Source organism: Gobio gobio (assembly GCF_949357685.1).
Source record: "Gobio gobio genome assembly, chromosome: 17".
NCBI lineage: Eukaryota > Metazoa > Chordata > Actinopteri > Cypriniformes > Gobionidae > Gobio > Gobio gobio.
The window spans coordinates 40,037,001-40,056,003 of NC_137110.1; the positions used below are offsets into that span (position 1 = coordinate 40,037,001).

General features: G+C 36.3%; 2 protein-coding genes across 2 annotated transcripts; both read right to left on the reverse strand.

The window, feature by feature from the left end:
- Positions 1-235: 235 nt before the first annotated feature.
- Positions 236-10,643, reverse strand: tbx19 (T-box transcription factor 19; the record flags this gene model as incomplete). The annotated part of the gene is made up of 8 exons (XM_079840934.1): positions 236-473; positions 630-765; positions 2,175-2,372; positions 2,515-2,576; positions 4,534-4,595; positions 5,736-5,870; positions 8,294-8,558; positions 10,411-10,643. The coding sequence occupies 8 exons, from the start codon at positions 10,641-10,643 to the stop codon at positions 236-238; spliced, it is 1,329 nt and encodes a 442-aa protein (XP_079697060.1).
- Positions 10,644-11,159: 516 nt separating this feature from the next.
- Positions 11,160-18,837, reverse strand: sft2d2b (SFT2 domain containing 2b). Its single transcript, XM_079841595.1, has 8 exons — positions 18,595-18,837; positions 18,306-18,395; positions 18,127-18,212; positions 17,328-17,409; positions 15,613-15,648; positions 15,431-15,489; positions 13,728-13,757; positions 11,160-13,378 (listed from the first exon to the last, which is right to left on the reverse strand). Exons 1-8 carry the CDS (start codon positions 18,655-18,657, stop codon positions 13,339-13,341), a joined length of 486 nt encoding a protein of 161 aa, XP_079697721.1. The 5' UTR covers positions 18,658-18,837; the 3' UTR covers positions 11,160-13,338.
- Positions 18,838-19,003: the final 166 nt, after the last annotated feature.

The window sequence follows — 19,003 nt, forward strand, 5'->3', positions numbered from 1 at the left end:
CAAATTTTCTTCAAATCAAAGAAATGTTATGATTCACCTCCTACCTGGTTGGCTTTGTTCATGGCTTATAATGCTTTAATGAAGACTTTTTTTTTAAATCCTTAGATAAATTAATGGAAATATTACTCCCGGAACCAACTTTTGCACTCTATTAACTCTTCAAACCCAGCTGTACACTCACAATCTTCAAATATCATGTACGTACACATATTTCTTCGCAATTTAACGAGAGCACTCAAAATGAGTGGGTGGTGACAGAAGACCAGCTCACCCCGCCTACCCTACTGTGATTGGCATGATCTACAGCACTCTCGGAGTTGGTTGGTCCGTGGCCCTGCAGTAAGGAGCAGGGCGATGTAGAAGTGGAGCCACCATCTGCAGGCTCCTCCTGGCTGTGTGTGGCACTCACAATGCCCCCTGGAGGACTGGATGATACAGTGCAACTGCTCACAGTCCACAGGCATGGATACTGACTGAAAAAAATCACAGATGAGCAAACATAACTTTGTGCAACAGTTTACGTTAGGTTTGTATGTCAAACTGCTTTACTTTACCTTATTGTTTGACATATTGTCATACTTAATAAGGCTTAAATGTCTCATCTGTATAAAGTCGGTTCTCTTTCTGACCTGCTGGCTCCGGGTGAGCTTGGAGCAGACGGCATAGACAGCATCGCAGCAGGGCCAGGAGGAGACACACCTGTCCAGCTCTCGTGACCGGAGAACATCTGCACAGCACTTGGACTCAGATTCTCAGATAGAGACACTTCAAAGAAAAACAAAACAATTAAGTGAGATAGCAAAGAACAACCTGACATGTTATAGTTTTTCACCTTAGACAGCAAAAAACTTGATGAATGGCTATGTCATTTTTTGTTAGCCAATTCTGCTATTTTACCTGAATATCAGAGATTTGAATATGAGATTTAGTCAAATAATGGGAGTGGGCTATTAAGAGCTATTTTGCTTGTCGTGACTCTCTGATTGGCTGTTTCTATACCTCTGGAAGATAGTGCTCAATGACATTCATTTTCTGTGTCTGTTAATGAGGGATTTGTGGACACATCACGGTTTTTAGAATTGTTGAGTAAAAATGGTGGTTTTTATTTTGAAGTAAAAAAACTAAAATTAGACCCTTTGGGTAAGATTTCTTAATTTAAAATTATTCAAAAGTTGTAGTGTGTGCTTTAACCACTAAATTAGCAAATATTTGTATTTCTTATAACACATTTCCTGAAGCATCATCATCCTGCACATGCTAAACTTATCTAAATTTGTTACAATGTAAAAGTAAAGGCACATTGTTCTTAATGGGGGCATCATAATAACCTAGAATAATTAAACACCTGTAAATATAGTGCATAAGTCATATGCCAGTTTGAGTCTGGATCCCCATTCACTTTCATTATATGGAAATGAATGGCCGGTACATATTTCAACAAGGAAAGTCATACAAGTTTGGATTGACATGATGAGTACATAATTCCGTAATTTTCAGTTTTAGATGAATTTGTTCCCTTTACTCTTTCCCCACCAGCGTTTTTTTTTTTTAAGTTGCCAGCCACCGCCAGGGTTTTTGATCAATTTCACAAAAATGTAATGGCACACAGAATATTTTGTTGTATGAATATCTGAGCATGCAATATATCACAAGAAAGAGCAGACGCTCTGCTTTTAAACAACAACAACAACAACAAAAAAAACGTATTTTTCTAGCTTCATGCATTCCTTTTTTATCAACACTTAAATATGGCTAAGTTTCATAAAAAAAGTAACATTTAGAACAAAAAGCTGAGAAAATCAAGTTTTTGTCAAAGACTACATCCAGATCAGATTCAGAATGATGATCAAACACAGATGGAGTAGATCGAGTCACCCCTAATGCTTGCACAGTCCTATTGCACTTTCTGGGTCGACATTTCATTCAGTAACATTAAGCGGTTTTGATTTATATGATCACCACGTTATTTTACATATGCATCTGCATACATAAGATTGCTTGTTTTTTGCGTCTTCTTCGCCTGTGTTTTGATGAGGAGATTCTGTACTCATTCAGAATATGCGCAATAGCACCCCCTAGCGTCTAACAGTGAAAACAGAAAATTCTGTGTTTGGCGAGGAAGCGTTAATACAAAAAGCTATTGCTGTGACATGATTCAAATTGTGACGTGTTACCTGAGTTATGGCCACGGTGGTGGTGATGATGATGATGATGGCGGGGCAGGTAGGGCGATGGGTACGGGGCTGCTCGGTGCCCGTGCAGACTTGGGTAGTGTTTGTACCCATGGTGGGGAGTAAGCGGTAAACCTCCTGGGTACGGAAAGTTGCCACCACTAGAACACAGAGTGTCTGGGTTTGATATGAACCATCCGCCTGCAAACCAACAAATGGACACCAATATGCTTCACATAACACACTCTTAACATAATGCTAAAATATTTCTTAAACAGGTCCATAAATCAGACAAAAACATTAGTTTTGGCAACATTAAGAAAGTGGAAAATGAATCACTAACAGTGTGGTATGCCCATATGCTGGTTTTCAGCTGGAGGTTCTAGATGATTCTTAGGATGGCTCCTATAGAGAGAAAAAGCTTTGTGCATGAGACAAACCTCAAATTAACAACTAACCTACCAAAACAGTTCATATCCATAAATCAGTCACATACATTGTTGTTCAAAATTTTGGGGCGATAAGATTTTTATAAATGTTTTTGAAATAAGTCTCTTATACTCACCGAAACTGCATTTATTTGATCAAAAATACAGTAAAACAATATCTCACTATTTAAAATGTTTAGCCATTACTCCTGTCTTCAGTGTCACATGATTCTTCATCCCCATGATCCCTCATTCATGCTCAAGAAAAATGTATTATTAGTTGACAAAAGGTTGTGCTGTCTAATATTTTTGTGTAATTTGTTGTAACATCATAAATACTGTTACTGTCCCTTTTGACCAACTGAATTCATGTTTGCTCAAAGGATTAAAGTACAAAAAATCTCCTTGAGTCTTAAGAACGATATAATCTTTTCCGGCGAAACATGTGACACCTGTAAAGTTTTTATTGGATGATGTACATCAAAATACTACATAACCTCTCATATAATTTACCTCTCTCGTTTCATTTGTTCCTGACATACCACTTTTGATTTTACTTCATCACAAACTTTCTTAAAATCTTGAATTGAATTCAGTATTTATATTTTACTAGTTAATGGGCTGTGGTGGAAAAACATGTTTATCATGAACTCTAGGAAAAATATAAATTAATAAAATATATTATTTTAATTGTAAAGTTCTATATTTCATAGTAGTATTTTGTATTGCTTCTAATTACTGCTTTATATTAAAAAATAATCATTAGTTGTGTCCCTATACTATACACTAGCTATATCCTTGTACACCATGTACTCAAATGTAATATAGCGGAGGGAGAGGGGCTAGATAGTTGAGTGCATGAAGTGTCCAACATTCCATACTTTCGTTGCGTCCAAAATTGAATACTTTGCCAAAATAGTAGCATCCAAAAACAGCGCATTTGGGCACGGGACAGGATTTATGAATGGAAGTGAAGTGAAGTGATGCAACTAAAGCTGGTAAATCACATGACAGTAACAACATGGCGGATGTAGTATACCCGAATTTCATTCATACTACCAATACTGATACTAAATAGTGTACTTTCTTAATAGTCACAAAGTAAATTCAAATTCAAATGTAGTACCTACATTTTTACATGTTTTTTTGGTTAATTAAGTGCATCATCTGGGTATTTAAAGTGTATTTTTTTTAATTTTCAGTGTGAACACTACTCACACTATTTATACTACAAACGACATAGAATAGTTATGTCATTAAGTATGCGAATTGGGACACACCTGTTATATTATACTAATGAGAATCATCAATGAGAATAATTGGAATTACACATTATGGTAATAATAATTTAGGGCTGGAATTTTTATTTTACAGTTGTGAGGAATGAAATGCAAAAGGTCCTAAAATATGCATTCATTATATATTCATATTATATATGTGCACATTTTCTTTATGTAAAATATAATTTAGATGAAATGGTTAAAACAAGTGCTTTTGGTTGAAGATGTTCATGAGATTCACTCTGTAATTGTTCAAATTTACACAATACAGAGAAGTTTTCCAGAGGGGTGTTGTACCTCTGCTCCAGTGAAGTTATGCCTACATTTACTGGAGTACAATTATTTAGCGCTCATTCCACCAACATTGTTGTGAAATATCTCACACATTCTTCACTGTAGCCGCTCAAAATCTCTCACTCTCACTTCACACTGCCTCTCCAACAAGCTCCTTTACTCACACACTCACTCGATTCAAAGCATAAACGTTTAATAATTGGTCGCTAATCACGGCTGATTTCGCACAGTCATGCTAGCTTGACTAGCGCTAATGCCTGCTATGATATTATGAGTTGAAATACGCATTGTTAAATTGGTGAAAAAACGTATCTTCTGGCTCGGACAATGTTTGGTTGATGTACGTTAAATAAATTGTACCTTTCCTTTGCATCGAGGAACGCTTTGGCAAACGGATTGTGTTTTATCTTCAGTGCAGTTATCTGTGAAGGGAAGGAGACCAGAGGATTGTGAGGATAAAACATTCATTCACCAGAGGTCTCATAGTTTCATCTATTAAATATAATATTTAACTATTTTACAAACTATTATATTTTGCATTCAGCAAAACACAAACATGTAGCTTCTTTTTAAAAGGTATAGTTCACCCAGCAAGATTTGCCACTGAAAAACTTCTAAACGTCTGTTTTGGCCATTCATTTACACGACAACGGCGTTTTGGGGGCCTGAAAATGCTAACTTTTGAAAATGGGTTTCAAAGTGCACGTTTTTGAAAACAATACCGTTATCTCTGTGTAAACTACAAAAATTGCGAATTTGTGAATTTGCTAATTTGTTTCTTTACAAAGTGACATCGCCAACTACTGGCCTGGCATGCAAAATACAGCATTTTTAATCGTTTTCATGGATCCGTGTGAACAGGATTGTTTTGTTGCCTGTTAGCAAAAAACGCAACGCAAAGGAAAAACACTTCAGTTTTTAGTTCATCGTTGTCGTGTTAAAGGGGACTTATTATGTCCTTTTTTCAAAGTCTTGACTCTTGATTTTGTTTTTGGGGTCAACTAGGATAGGTTTTTTTGTGCTTAAATTCTCAAAAAAAACAAAAAAAAATTTTTTTTCCTGATATTTTACATTATTGCAGAACCTTTCTTTCAATGTGCTCCGATTGGTCAGCTGTACCAGTGTGTTGTGATCGTTTAACCGCTTCAAGCTTTTTTGGGAAATGTCACGTCCCTTACCTAAACCGCAAGTTTCAACACACTATTAAAGCAACTCAACCAGGCCTCTGCCTTTTTTTCTTTGAATCGTTTAAAAAAGGAATAATGGGACGTGTACGTTCCTGGAAACAAACTTTCAGGGAGTTCAGAAACAGTGCGTACTGATATAGAGAATAACTCCCTGTGGAGTGACTTTGTGCTTTGTAACTTTAGAGACCTTTGGAGAGCTTGTCATCATTTCTTGGTAAAGAGCAACATAAACTTCCTGCCTAACCGCACTTTTTAAGGTATATGGAAGAATGAAATTTGTCTGTCTTTTGGAACAAAATGAGTGAATAAATAATTTTTGGGTGAATTATCCCTTTTAGAATGTTTATCCTAAATGTTTAGTGAAGATGCTCTAACCTCCTCATTCTGGTAGGCTGTTACAGCGATGAACTGAGTGTCCGTGAAAGAGATGTTGGTCACCATCCTGTGGCTGCCTCCTACACGAACAATGTGAATTTGAGGTTCGTACTTATGGAGAGAATTCAGCATGATCTGGAGCAGGTAATCAGAACAGAAGACAAAAGGAAAGTAAGAAAGAATTCGGTTCTTTACAGGAGATTATTTACAACATCTTTGTAAGGTAGCATACAAATCAACTACAGCTAAAGCAGTATGTCTGGACCAGTATATATTTTTAGACTGAATTTTAACTGAACAAAAGGACATAGAATTGCAAATAGATTTTGAATGTAAAGAATAACAACAGACTGAAGTCCAAACTGCTGTAAATGGGTAAAATACATACATGCAGCTAAAGGTAACACTTTATTTTGTTCATCCACTTTAGACATTTAGCATTCTACTGACTATAAGTAACTATAAGTTACTATAAGTAACCTCGAAAGTACGTCCACTTATTCTACTATACAACCAACCCTGGCCTCTACTACAATCTACAAGAACTCTTCTGAGAGTTAGTTAAGCTACTTAGTAGAATGTCTAGAGTGGACCAACAAAATAAAGTGTAACCCAGCCAAAATAATTTTGTAAAAATAATATTACAATTTAAAATAACATTTTTTCCCCCTATTTTAATATTTTTAAAAAATGTATTCCTCTGATGGCTAAATTTTCATTCTAATATGCTGATTTGGTGCTCAATTATTAATAATGGTTCTTATTGTCATCAATGTTGAAAACTGTTTTTGCTGCTTAATAGTTTTGTGGAAATCATGAATTTTGATTTTTTGAACTTTGATGAATAGAAAGTTCAATGACCAGCATTTATTTGACATAGAAATCTTTTGTAACATTATAAATGCCTTTATTGTCGCTTTTAAACAATTGAATGCATTCTTGCTGAATGATAAATGATAATAAGAAATAGGAAATCAACATATTATAATGATTCTGAAGGATCATGTAACACTGAAGACTGGAGTAATGATGCTGAAAATATTTTTGTATTATTACAGCCACTTAATGTGTTATATAAATTGTTTTGTATTTCATTCCATTTATTTCTTCTTTGCATAAAATTACCTGATTTTTTTTTACCATAAAACTGGCTATTTTGTAGTGATGTATGAAAAAATGTAAGTTGTTTTGATGGCTGTATAATTGTTTTGACAGATAGAGCAAATGTCTAATCAGATGAGAATTAATGTAGGCTTTTACATCCATCAAGATGTACTTATTCATGTCATAACACTGTGGGACTGGACCAAAGTATTTCAGTTTCCAACTTCCAAATTGCAAATTCCAACTTCAATCAGTTGAAACTAAAAGTGAGCCAGTTCTTGAATTCTGACTTTTGAGTGAAAAAATTCTGACAGTATCACTTCATATTGGTAGCATTTGCACACTGCATTGTCTATATAAAAAATTCTTCGAATGACTGCAGTGACCATGTCAAGCATGAATAAATATATCGACTGGATTCTGAGAAAGAGACAGGCGGAATGAGAGCGAAAAGCTGATTTTTTTCCTCTCTAATTGGTAGATTACAATGACTGATGAGGGGCAGGTACTCATCTGCATGGCTACAGGGGACATAAAGGGCTTTGTGTGCTTTTCTCTCCCCACTGCCTTTTTTAATATGTTGCCTTTTTGAACATCTAAGGACTGATGGCGAAATTAATTTTGCATAGAAAAAAACAGAGGTAATTACCATAATGTACAACTAACCACAGCAATTATTTCATTTAGAGCTGGTTCTCTCTCATCGTCCTCTCCGCTGCCAGCTCTGCGTTTAAAAACCCCGGTAAATAGGGAACAGGCAGGAATACAGGAGAAGAGGATGGGGTGGCGGGGAGGGCGCAGGGGAGGGGTCATGTAAATACCAATAATAATTTGGTGGCGGAGTCATACTCGAATGGAGCGGGCTGGAGCACCTCGCAGCGGCCCCGCTGAAAGCCAGGATGGCTAGCTGAAGTAGACCACTCTCTGTCTGAACGGCAGGAAGTGCATTAAACGAGAAAAGTGGCAATTAAGAGCTGTTTATTCCTGTTTACATGCAGTCCCTGCTGAACAAAGGGGCTCCATAGGTGAAGTGGATGCCGAGGAGAGCACTAATTGTATAAATGCGCACTTGAAATTTCCCCGTGGCAGCGCACAGGGTGATTAAAGGCAGGCCAAGACTCCTAAAAGCTACAGAGAGGCCTGTTTGGACACACAAGAGACCTGAGAGGCTACTCAAGATTACAGAACAGGCCACGTACGGCATTACACACCTGCACAACACGAGCGTTACGTCTACATAATGTGCAGGGGGGTCTTTGTTTTCGTCGATTTTAATACAGGGAACGCATGTCATGTCAGTTTGACGGCACAATTGAATCTACAGGAACACAAACGGAGAGAGAATAGAGGGGAACGGCAAACTTATGGCAAAAGACAGAGGGTCGAGTGGGAACTTATTTTAGCCATAAAGCCATGCTGTGCATTGTGTGTTCTATGTGTCAGTATTTCTGCACCTGGCCTCCTCCATTAAGTTTGTTGGTCAGTTTGACTTTGTTGAAGGACACCGGGGCTTTCATCCAGTGGGCACCGAAGTTGGGGGAGTCGGGGTGGATGTAGACACAGCTGTGACTGTGAGGCTCAGGTTTGCCCGCAGGGACCCACTCGCCGTTTACGTACTTCCAGCGGTGCCCGTCTGCAGGGCTGAAGTCCAACAGGAACGAATACATGGCATTGGGATCCAGACCCGTCACGCTGACCTTCAGAACTGGAAACATCCTCCTACAATGGAGGAATTAGGACAGAAGAATTGCTTAAAATGGTTATTGGGTCTCCTGTACACTCACAAAATAAGGGTTCTTTATTTGCCATTGATAGTTCCATGAAGAACCTTTAACATCAATGGAGCCTTTCCATTGCACAAGAGGTTCTTTGTAGCGGAAAAAGGCTCTTGAAATGTGCTTTTCACTAAGAAAAAAAAGAATGAACCCAAAATCATTCTTCTGAGTCATTGCTGTGAAAACCTCAATTTGGAACCTTTATTTTCAAGAGTGTATGTTCTATGGAACATAAAAGATGATGTTCTTTTTTTTTTTTTGTCCATACATTGAAAGTCAAAAGATTCCAACGTTGTTTAGGATCCAACTGGCTTTCACTTCATGGACAAAAACACTTTGACATCATCTTTTGTGTTCCGCATGCAGAAGAAAGAAAGCCCTACATGTTTGGAATTATCTAAGGGCGAGTAAACAATGACAGAATTTTCATTTTTGGGGGAACTATCCCTTTAAGACAAAAATCTTAATTGTCCAAAAGCGTTCACACTCACATACATGATTAAAAAGTTATCCCCCAACAATGATTCACACCGCCTGCCAAAACTCTACGAGCAGTTACAAGCACAAACTTCACGAGAGGTTGGACGCTAGTCATTTTCTACTTTTTTCCCCCAATGATTATTTTTTATGGATGAGAACAAGTTTAAGAGGGGCTGCAAATGGAAGGACACCCACCTGCAGAGCTGACCTATAACTACTGAATGAGTTGGTCAAGTCACCCTTCAGCTTGACAACACCACAACAAGCCTTTTCAATTAAATTAATCTGCCCGTTCCAAAAAGAAAAAACACCACCATGTGCCAACACAATATATTAAACCTGCTCAGAGATGACAAGGCATTTTGATACAAAAGGCGGATAACTGGAAGCAGAGAGACAGATCATTTTAGTAATGCAAAATGTAATGAGAATCCTCATTTAAAAAAAAGGAACACCAGAACTACAACTGATATGAACATTTTAAAAGGGAAAGTTTTAGGTTCAAACTATGACATTGACTGTTAAAATATTTGCATCTTCATTTTTTTCTATTCTCTCTGTTATACCATTCAAGAAACAATATTGCAGTAAATTTTATATGTGGTGCTCAAAAGTATTTGGACACGCAAGTCACATTTAAAAATGTTCTAATGTCATATTAGATCCACTGTAAAAAATATGATAAAGTCAATTTCACAAAAATTCTCTCACATATCAAAATAATTCAAGCAACTTAAAAAAAAAAAGTTATATGAGATTCAACTTTAAGTCGAAATGACTCTGCAGCCAATTTGAATATACTAAAAAATGTCTACATTTACAGAGCCATTTTTATAATAACTTTTAAGCAATTGGTAGTGATTTTTACTGGATGTGAAGTCAGTTCTTACAGGTGTCCGACAACCAAAGTGTCAATTTTTATTTTTCTTAATTTTGGGCAATTTAAATATTGTTTTATCACTTCAAACCTAATAAATGTCTTTTTTTTTTTGCTTGAAGAGTGTTTGTACCATCTTCCCTTAAAATGTTTTAAAGAAAGATGATAGCACAAATAGATAATTATATTGCTATTTTGTTAAATACTGCATAGACATTATAATGCATTGTTACAATTCTGTGACTTCATATTATTACAAAACATTCTCGACTAAAATCGAATTAGAAATTAGAAGTATAATTAAACAAACTACTTAAATAAATGTAAACAATTAGAACGTCTTCATAAGTTCAGGTGAACTTCACAAACCTATTTTCTAACATATTCTGTGCAAAACAAATTACTTTTACATCGTTGGCGCAAGTTAATCGTGGCTCACCTTCCGTTCTTCGTCACAATCATCTCATTGGTGACTTCTTTGAATTTCCTCCAGAGCTCCGCATCTTCCAAGGTGACTTTGAGCTGTTTCTCAGTGGGGTCTCCCTTCTCTCGGCCGGCCTGTAACTCGCTCTCCACGACGCTCAGCAGTCTGGTGATGCAGCAGTCGTTGCTGCCCCGAGCACCGGTCGTCGCTCCGCCGCCGCCGCTCCGCAGCTCTTCCTCCACCTTCATGAGTGACGGGAGAAATCTCACACGCGCTCGACAAGTGGAAGATAACTGCACTTTAACTGTAGCTCACTTAATTTATCCGAAGATTTCTGTGCCTAACAACTTGTGGAATGCATCAACCTTAAAAGAAAAGGAATTTTCTTTAGTATACTAGCAGGGTGTGTTTTCTAGAGCCTATATGTTTGATCTGTACCTTCAGCTCACTGCGACCACCTGTTCTTATGACCGGAGGACAAACCTGCAGTCACGTGGGTTTGCCCTAATCAAGTGATTCATTCACAACCTTTTTTCTTCATTTCAATACCCATTTTAATATGATACAATAAAGTTTATGTCCAGTCTTCACATTTATATTTTTAGGCAATGTTATGCTGTTTAGATAATAGAAAAAAAAACTGCACAGAAAGTTCAAACGAACTAAAGTATGATTCACCTAAAACAAAGAAAAACATTATGTGTAAAACAAATCGCAAATCACGCTACGTAGAATATATACGGTTTTTTTTATTTATTTTTTTTACAAAAAACAACTCGCTGTCTCTTTTCAGAACCACGGACAGCTCGTAAAGGACGTGTGTGTGTGTGTGTGTGTGTGTGTGTTAGAAATAAACTCATGGACGTAGGCTAATCTTGAATTCAGAATTTATAGACCTATCAGTCTATTAAATTAACTTTACCCTAAATCGTAAGGCTATTAATGATGTGATGTAGGTGAACCTAGTTATTTAAATGCATAATATTTTTCAAAAATGACTTAAATACACCTTGTTATTATAGCTATTATTATGACCATGTTTCCAATTTCTCGATAAAATCATTTTGATTTTTTTTAACTGTCCTGAGTTAAAATAAAAAGGCATGGATTCTCTTTCTTATAAGATCATTTCATTTGATCTAAGATATATTCATAACCTCTACATACATCATTTCACTAAAAAGAAGGTATTAAATGTTTTTCAGAAAATCAAAGCAAAGATAACCAATCTAATCACATGGATTTTAAACTTCAGGCTGGCTAATATTGGCTACAATTACGACTATTGAAACAGATAGGCATACGGTCTTTTTCGCTATATATGTAGCCTACTAAAATGTATAGCCTAAGTTATGGGCTGATACGATATCAGCATATTTCATTTTAAGTTAACGAACGACCTTTAAAAATCACTTTTTGCTTATTGCAGTCGGACTGGTATGAAACAGCAGAACATCCACTGTGATTCACAAGATGGACTCATATGTGGCGGCGTAATAAGCGCATATTGTCAAAGAGCTTAGTATTGTACAAGCCATGTGAAGCATAAATAAAATACTGGATGTTCTCTGCGGCGAACGGGAATGAACGGAAACTCGATCCAGCGACCGGCGCTCTAATCACACAGCCGCGCGCATGGAGATTAGAGGATTCAAAGAGTTTAAATCCGAAAAAATAGAGTCTCATTAGCGGAGAATCCTCCTGCATATCAAACATCAGAAAATCAACCACCTGACCTTTCACTAGTAGAGATGACTTACGCACATCAGTGAACTTTCACTTATAAAGTCTTATTGAGACTCATAGATTCATTATGTGGAAAAAGGCTTCTTAAAAGAACAGCACGTATACTTCGAAAAAAAAAGAAAAAATTAAAGAGAACAAAACTACAATGAGAGATTTGATTCATGTACAGACTTAATAAATATGAACACCTTTAATAGCAACGATTGTTAATATGTCCATATAGTAGCAATGACAATTATTAAACATCTCACATTAAAAAATATTTTTCATAGCAGTCAATGCATTCATAATTAAACACAAACATATGGGCAATTCATCCTGATGATGTAGGGAAAATCCACACTTTCAGCCATGATCAAATAATTCTGAAATGCATTTTTTTTTCATATAAGGATATTTCTATACCTATATGTAAAAGTTATCTCTTCAGTAAATCTACAGCTGATAAAACTATTTAAAAAGACAACAAGGAGGAAAAACGTGTCATTCTTGAAATCAACAGTTAAAGGGAAATGTGCTCGACGTGATTTGAAAATATGAGGATACATTCATAAGAGAAAAGGCCACGATTTTGCTCCTAAATGCAAAGCTAACTGAAAGCAGCAGGGTTGTTTGATGATAAATGAACCTTAGAGATACATTGGCACCCTAATGAGTGTTTCATATTTTACTTGTCTAATAAAGATAATATAGCAAGATACCATTACATGACATATCTGTCATTCTATGACTTATCTATAACAGCTCTGAAGTAAAAATTGAAATGTAGTTATAGAAAGCCCTTAGTAGAAACCTAAATACCAAACAAAAACAGCAACACTGGTTACAGTTCTACACAATTTGGTTCTCAAGTAATCCTTGGATAAAGGCACATAGGAAGGAATTATTAAGCAATCGCACAGCAGTTAAATGTAAAATATGAAATTCCATCTTGTTTCACGATACAGGGCAGAGTCCAAAACAAACCATTTGCCTATGGTTGCCTATGTAAAGCACAGGTGTATGTGTGTGAGAGAGAGTACTTGTCTGTGTGTGCTTGTTCACACAGATGGAGTGTGTCCATCCGTTAGGGAGAGCAAGGGGAGTGGTGTCTGTGCCAGGTTGCAGAGTGGGTACATGAGTGGCATTGAACGCAGAACCAACGCTGAAGCCAGAGCAGCACACAGAGAGACGGCCAAGGCCAAATGTAGAGGCATCTCACTTGAAGCACGCGGAGAACAACTTAATAATTGCATCCCTACATAAAAACAAACAGCCAAAGGTAAACATGCGCCAAAGCCAAAAAAATAGATGACTAAAAGTGTCTTTTTTGGCTTTGACAGAATGACAGCTTTGATCGGCAGACCTTATTTTAGTCTAACAGGCACTTTGATGAATTGCAAAACTGATAGTTTAAAATGGAAATAGTAGGTTTTCACAATTTTACATTTATATATCCACCATATAATGCATAAACATAAATTTATATAAATTGGGCTACTCACAGTCTTTGACTTCTCTGAGCTAATTTATTTGCATCTTCATAAATGACTGTTTCATTTGTGTCTTTTTTTAATGTATGTTTTTTAAAATATAAAGTAACCCACCTTGCAAATGGAATGTAGGATAAGCTATACCTGTAAAATATAAGGGATGTAATTTAAATGCAGACAAATAAGTACAATTATTGAGCTCTCTCACACACACACACACACACACACACACACACGGTTTGCTTTCTTTGTGGGGACTCTCCATAGACGTAATTGTTTTTATATTGTACAAACTGTATATGCTATCCTCTAACACTAACCCTACCCATAACCCCTACCCATAAAACAAAACTTTCTGCATTTTTACATTTTCAAAAACCCATTATATATGATTTACAAGCTTGTTTCCTCATGGGGACCACCATTTAAGTCCCCACCAGGATAGAAAAGCATGAACGAACACACACACACACACACACACACAAACTTGTTCTGTATGATTTATAAGCATTTTGAAAAGTGAGGACATGGGGAACGTCCTCATATTTCACCCTCTTTTTGTAATACCTATGTCATACCCATGTCATTATACACATTTGTGTCCTGATATTTCACAAAAACATGCCCCACACACACACACACACACACACACACACACACACACACACACACACACACACACACACACACACACACACACACACACACACACACACACACACACACACACACACACACACACACACACACACACACACACACACACACACACACACACACACACACACACACACACACACACTTTTAATAAGAAATTGGCAATTATTTTCTTGAAAGCTTCTAGCTTTCTAGCTTCTTGAAAGTCGCTTATGATGAGAGTGTGTGTTAAATATCTTCAATATACTATACAAACATTGTTCTTGAGTCAATATCCCAAAAGTTACTGAAAAAAACTAAAACAAATCCTCCAAGCTCAGTTTCAAGAGAAAATCTAGTTCTGCAATTTAAATGCCAGGAGTCAAAAACAACTCATATTAAACATTAGATTTGTTTAAACATTTATATGCACGTAAAAGGTACTGTAAGCAACGCTAACAATTCTGGAACTTCTGCTAGACTTGAATTACACATGCCTCCCTCTTTTCAAACCCCACCCATTGAGGCCATTGTAATCAGAGATGGAGCAAGAAAGAGGGCAGAACACATTATTTCAGTGTTTGGCAAAATCAATGCAGCATAGTGCTAACTTCTAGTGCTTAACTTCAATTATACACTTCAAATATCACGCTCTCAGCTTCCTGCTTCCCATACAGTAAGTGGGCTGCCCACCAAAAGCACAACATTACTTATAAAAAGTAAAAAAATACAAATAAACTTTTGAAAGGCTTACAAAGCCTAAGGCTGTCATGGAGATAGCTGTGATATCTAATACAGTGATATATGTCAGGTAATAATGCCAGTCCATTGAAAAGGAAAAACATTGTTTACAGCAATGTGGGGTTCAAGGGTCAAGGTGTTTTATTGCATGGAGTCCTCACTTTCACACACACATTTTATATATATATATATATATATATATATATATATATATATATATATATATATATATATATATATATATATATATATATATATATATATATATATATATATATATATATATATATATATATATATATATATATATATATATATATATATATATATATATATATACATTTAGTGTGTGTGTGTGTGTAAACATACATATAAATAAATAGTTGTAGTAGAAATAGTAAATTATAAAAGAAAGTAACTACAGCTATTTGGTATCTTACCATGTAAAAGCCAAAAACTGGAGGATACAGAACAGCAGAGCAAGGCCTTTGTTCTTCCACTAAAACAATAACAAAAAATTAAATAAAAAAAAAAGATAAGGAAATACATTATGATAATACATTATGACACCCAATTTATGGGCTAACAAATCACAATCATGCTAAATAAGAAACCAACTTACCCAAAAAGCAGCACAAAAGGTTAACACCAGGCATGTCTTTAAAAACACAAATATTCAGATTACAGAAAAAGGACACAAATGATCAGATACAAAAATCTCTCTGTATGCATTACAGTCAGGGAGTGCAGAATTATTAGGCACGTTGATTTTCTGATCATATTTTTTTTCCAGGCACATTTGACCAATTCCAAACCACAGTAATCCTAATAACTACTATTAATTTAGTATTTAATAATGTATAAGTGATATATAATTGTTCATGAAGGCTGGAAATGAAAAACACCTTATATTCAGATGTGCAGAATTATTAGGCATGTTTTCTTTTACAGATAAATTGAGCCAAAAAAGAGATTTAACTCAGACTGAAAAGTCAAAAAGTATTAAATGCCCATGAGAAGGATGCGATACTAATGCAATACTAGACATTGCAGTTAAGGCGTGACCATTGGACAGTGAAATGCTCGTTGGGTCAGCAGGATCTGACAAAAACAGGTGGTGAAGAAAAGACACCTGTTAACTGCAAAAGAATTAAGAATTAAGGTGAAGAATTAAGGGTGAAACCATCAGGAACCCTTTAGTCTCCAGCGCCACCATTTTCCAGAGCTGCAACCTACCTGGAGTCTCCAGAAGTGCAAGGTGTCAGGATCTCAGAGACTTCAGTTAGGTAAAGAATCCTAAAAAATGACCCCCACTAGATAAGAATCATAAGCTGAAGTGTTGTAAAATACATGAAGAAGGTTTTTTTATAGGCTTTATGGACAGATAGGTTGAGAGTGACTCTTGAAGGACCAGCACCACATCCTCTAGTACCACTGTTTGAAGAATTCATCTTCCAGAATCTGGCAGTACGTTTTGGGAGTTCATTTTTAGTCCATCTCTGCAAAACGGACTTCAGGAGGTCCGTTTTGCAGAGATGGACTAAAAATGAACTCCCAAAACGTACTGCCAGATTCTGGAAGATGAATTCTTCAAACAGTGGTACTAGAGGATGTGGTGCTGGTCCTTCAAGAGTCACTCTCAACCTATCTGTCCATAAAGCCTATAAAAAAACCTTCTTCATGTATTTTACAACACTTCAGCTTGTGATTCTTATCTAGTGGGGGTCATTTTTTTAGGATTCTTTACCTAACTGAAGTCTCTGAGATCCTGACACCTTGCACTTCTGGAGACTCCAGGTAGGTTGCAGCTTTGGAAAATGGGGGCGCTGGAGACTAAAGGGTTCCTGATGGTTTCACCCTTAATTCTTCACCTTAATTCTGAATTCTTTTGCAGTTAACAGGTGTCTTTTCTTCACCACATGTTTTTGTCAGATCCTGCTGACCCAACGAGCATTTCACTGTCCAATGGTCACGCCTTAACTGCAATGTCTAGTATTGCATTAGTATTGCATCCTTCTCATGGGCATTTAATAAATGTTAGAGTTAAATTTAATAAATGTAAGAGTTAAATCTCTTTTTTGGCTCAATTTATCTGTAAAAGAAAACATGCCTAATAATTCTGCACATCTGAATATAAGGTGTTTTTCATTTCCAGCCTTCATGAACAATTATATATCACTTATACATTATTAAATACTAAATTAATAGTAGTTATTAGGATTACTGTGGTTTGGAATTGGTCAAATGTGCCTGGAAAAAAAAAAGTGATCAGAAAATCAACGTGCCTAATAATTCTGCACTCCCTGTATATCTGTGTATATGAGTGTGTATTCTTACAATCATAATGCCAGTTGCCAGAGCTCTCGACTTGTCACACATCCTCTTGAGTTGCTTTAATGGACCCATTAAGAACATAGTGCTGAAAAGAATCCACACCCAAAGAACCTCAGCACCGACTTACAGATTCATATAGATGCTACACACCAGTGCATTCAATTTCTTTATACTCAGTTCTCATAAGATTAGATAAAATCCTTAAGTATCAACCAGTTAAGAATTTCTTTTTGAGCTATTAAAGGTCTCCCAGACCCAGAAAACAACCTAACAGTGAAAAAAAAATGACACTTCGATTTTGCCATAGCAAACCCTTACGAAAATTAACCATGGTTTTACTATAGTAAAAGTGTAGTGTTTTTTTGGCCAATTGATTATCATTTATATAACCACAGTTTTACCACAAATACCATGGTTAAATTATGGTTAGAATAGCAAAGCCATGGTTAATTTGTGGTTACTATGGTTTAACTACAATAACCATGGCTTTTTGGGTTCATTTTCGTAAGGGAAGGTTAGTTTAGTCTTTCAAATGTCAAATGAAAACCCCATGAAATCTTCATGATATTCATGCTATTTGAAAATGCTAAAAATGCACTCATATTTATGAGATAAGGAAAACCTATTGTATTACTATTTTCTTTAAGGTAACATAACATAGGGTCAGTAAATCCATATTTTTTTTCTTCTTTTTTTAAATGTCATTGACCACATGCCAATGCAAACATTGTCAATTATAAAAAAGTGACACACCTTGTTTGAGATCAAATCAAACGTGGAAAAATAACGCGTCATGACTCACCTGAAAAGAGAAGCAATATTACCAAAACTGTAAAAGACTGCAAAAAGTGTCAGTCCGCGGTTCGGAACCCAGAGCAAGCAGGTCCCCTGAATAACAAAAGTGAGGAAGACGTTTGATATATTATGTACTATTAAAATTAAACCATATAACGTTATATACTATTTGTGCACTCGTCTTACCAAAAGTGAACACAAAACGCCCGCCACAAAGCACGCGAGGAATCCCTTGACGCGCGTGCCCCATCCCAGTGTTGATGCTTCATTCGCTGACTAAAACAGGGTTGTTATATTCAGAAAATGATTTAAATCAACCTGACATTCATAAACACGCAGCCAACATAACAAGTAGCAAAAGTCTAGATTCAAATTCAAAACGAAACCACAACATTGTGTATTTTCAGTAGACTTTAAAGCGATTACAACCGAGTTCTAACTCAGTCGAGCTTTGTAGACTGTCAAACACAACTACCTGCAGTACGTTGAGGTCGTCATTGCCATCTTGGCCACTCAAAACTTTCTTTAATTTGTCCATTAAGGTTGAGATTGACGGGTTACAAAAACAATCCAAAAATATGTCTCAGGTTGAAAAAACTGTCTCGAAGCTACTTTGTTCAAGCAAATTTGTATCGATTCGTTCCCTTTCCTGTCTGATAGTGTAACAGGTGCACAAGATAACTTCCGCGTGTAGCCACGGTAACGATTACGCGACGTCATTACGTTCGACGTACTGAATCGACACACTGAAACCAAAGCACAACATGTTTTGTTTGCACTTATTGTTTAGCCTTAAGTATGCTTTCATTATGCTTTACATTCGACACAGATAGGATAAAGTGGGCATTAGGATTAGACAATACATGCAGACAAGGTAATTAGAG

Excerpts from the sequence above, each read along its gene's own strand:
- sft2d2b (XM_079841595.1), bottom strand. The coding sequence starts at position 18,657 with ATGGACAAATTAAAGAAAGTTTTGAGTGGCCAAGATGGCAATGACGAC. Across the intron at positions 15,649-17,327 it reads TGGCAACTGGCATTATGATT|ACATGCCTGGTGTTAACCTT; the intron begins GTAAGAATACAC and ends GTGTTTTTAAAG. Across the intron at positions 13,758-15,430 it reads CAGTTTTTGGCTTTTACATG|GTATAGCTTATCCTACATTC; the intron begins GTAAGATACCAA and ends TATATTTTACAG.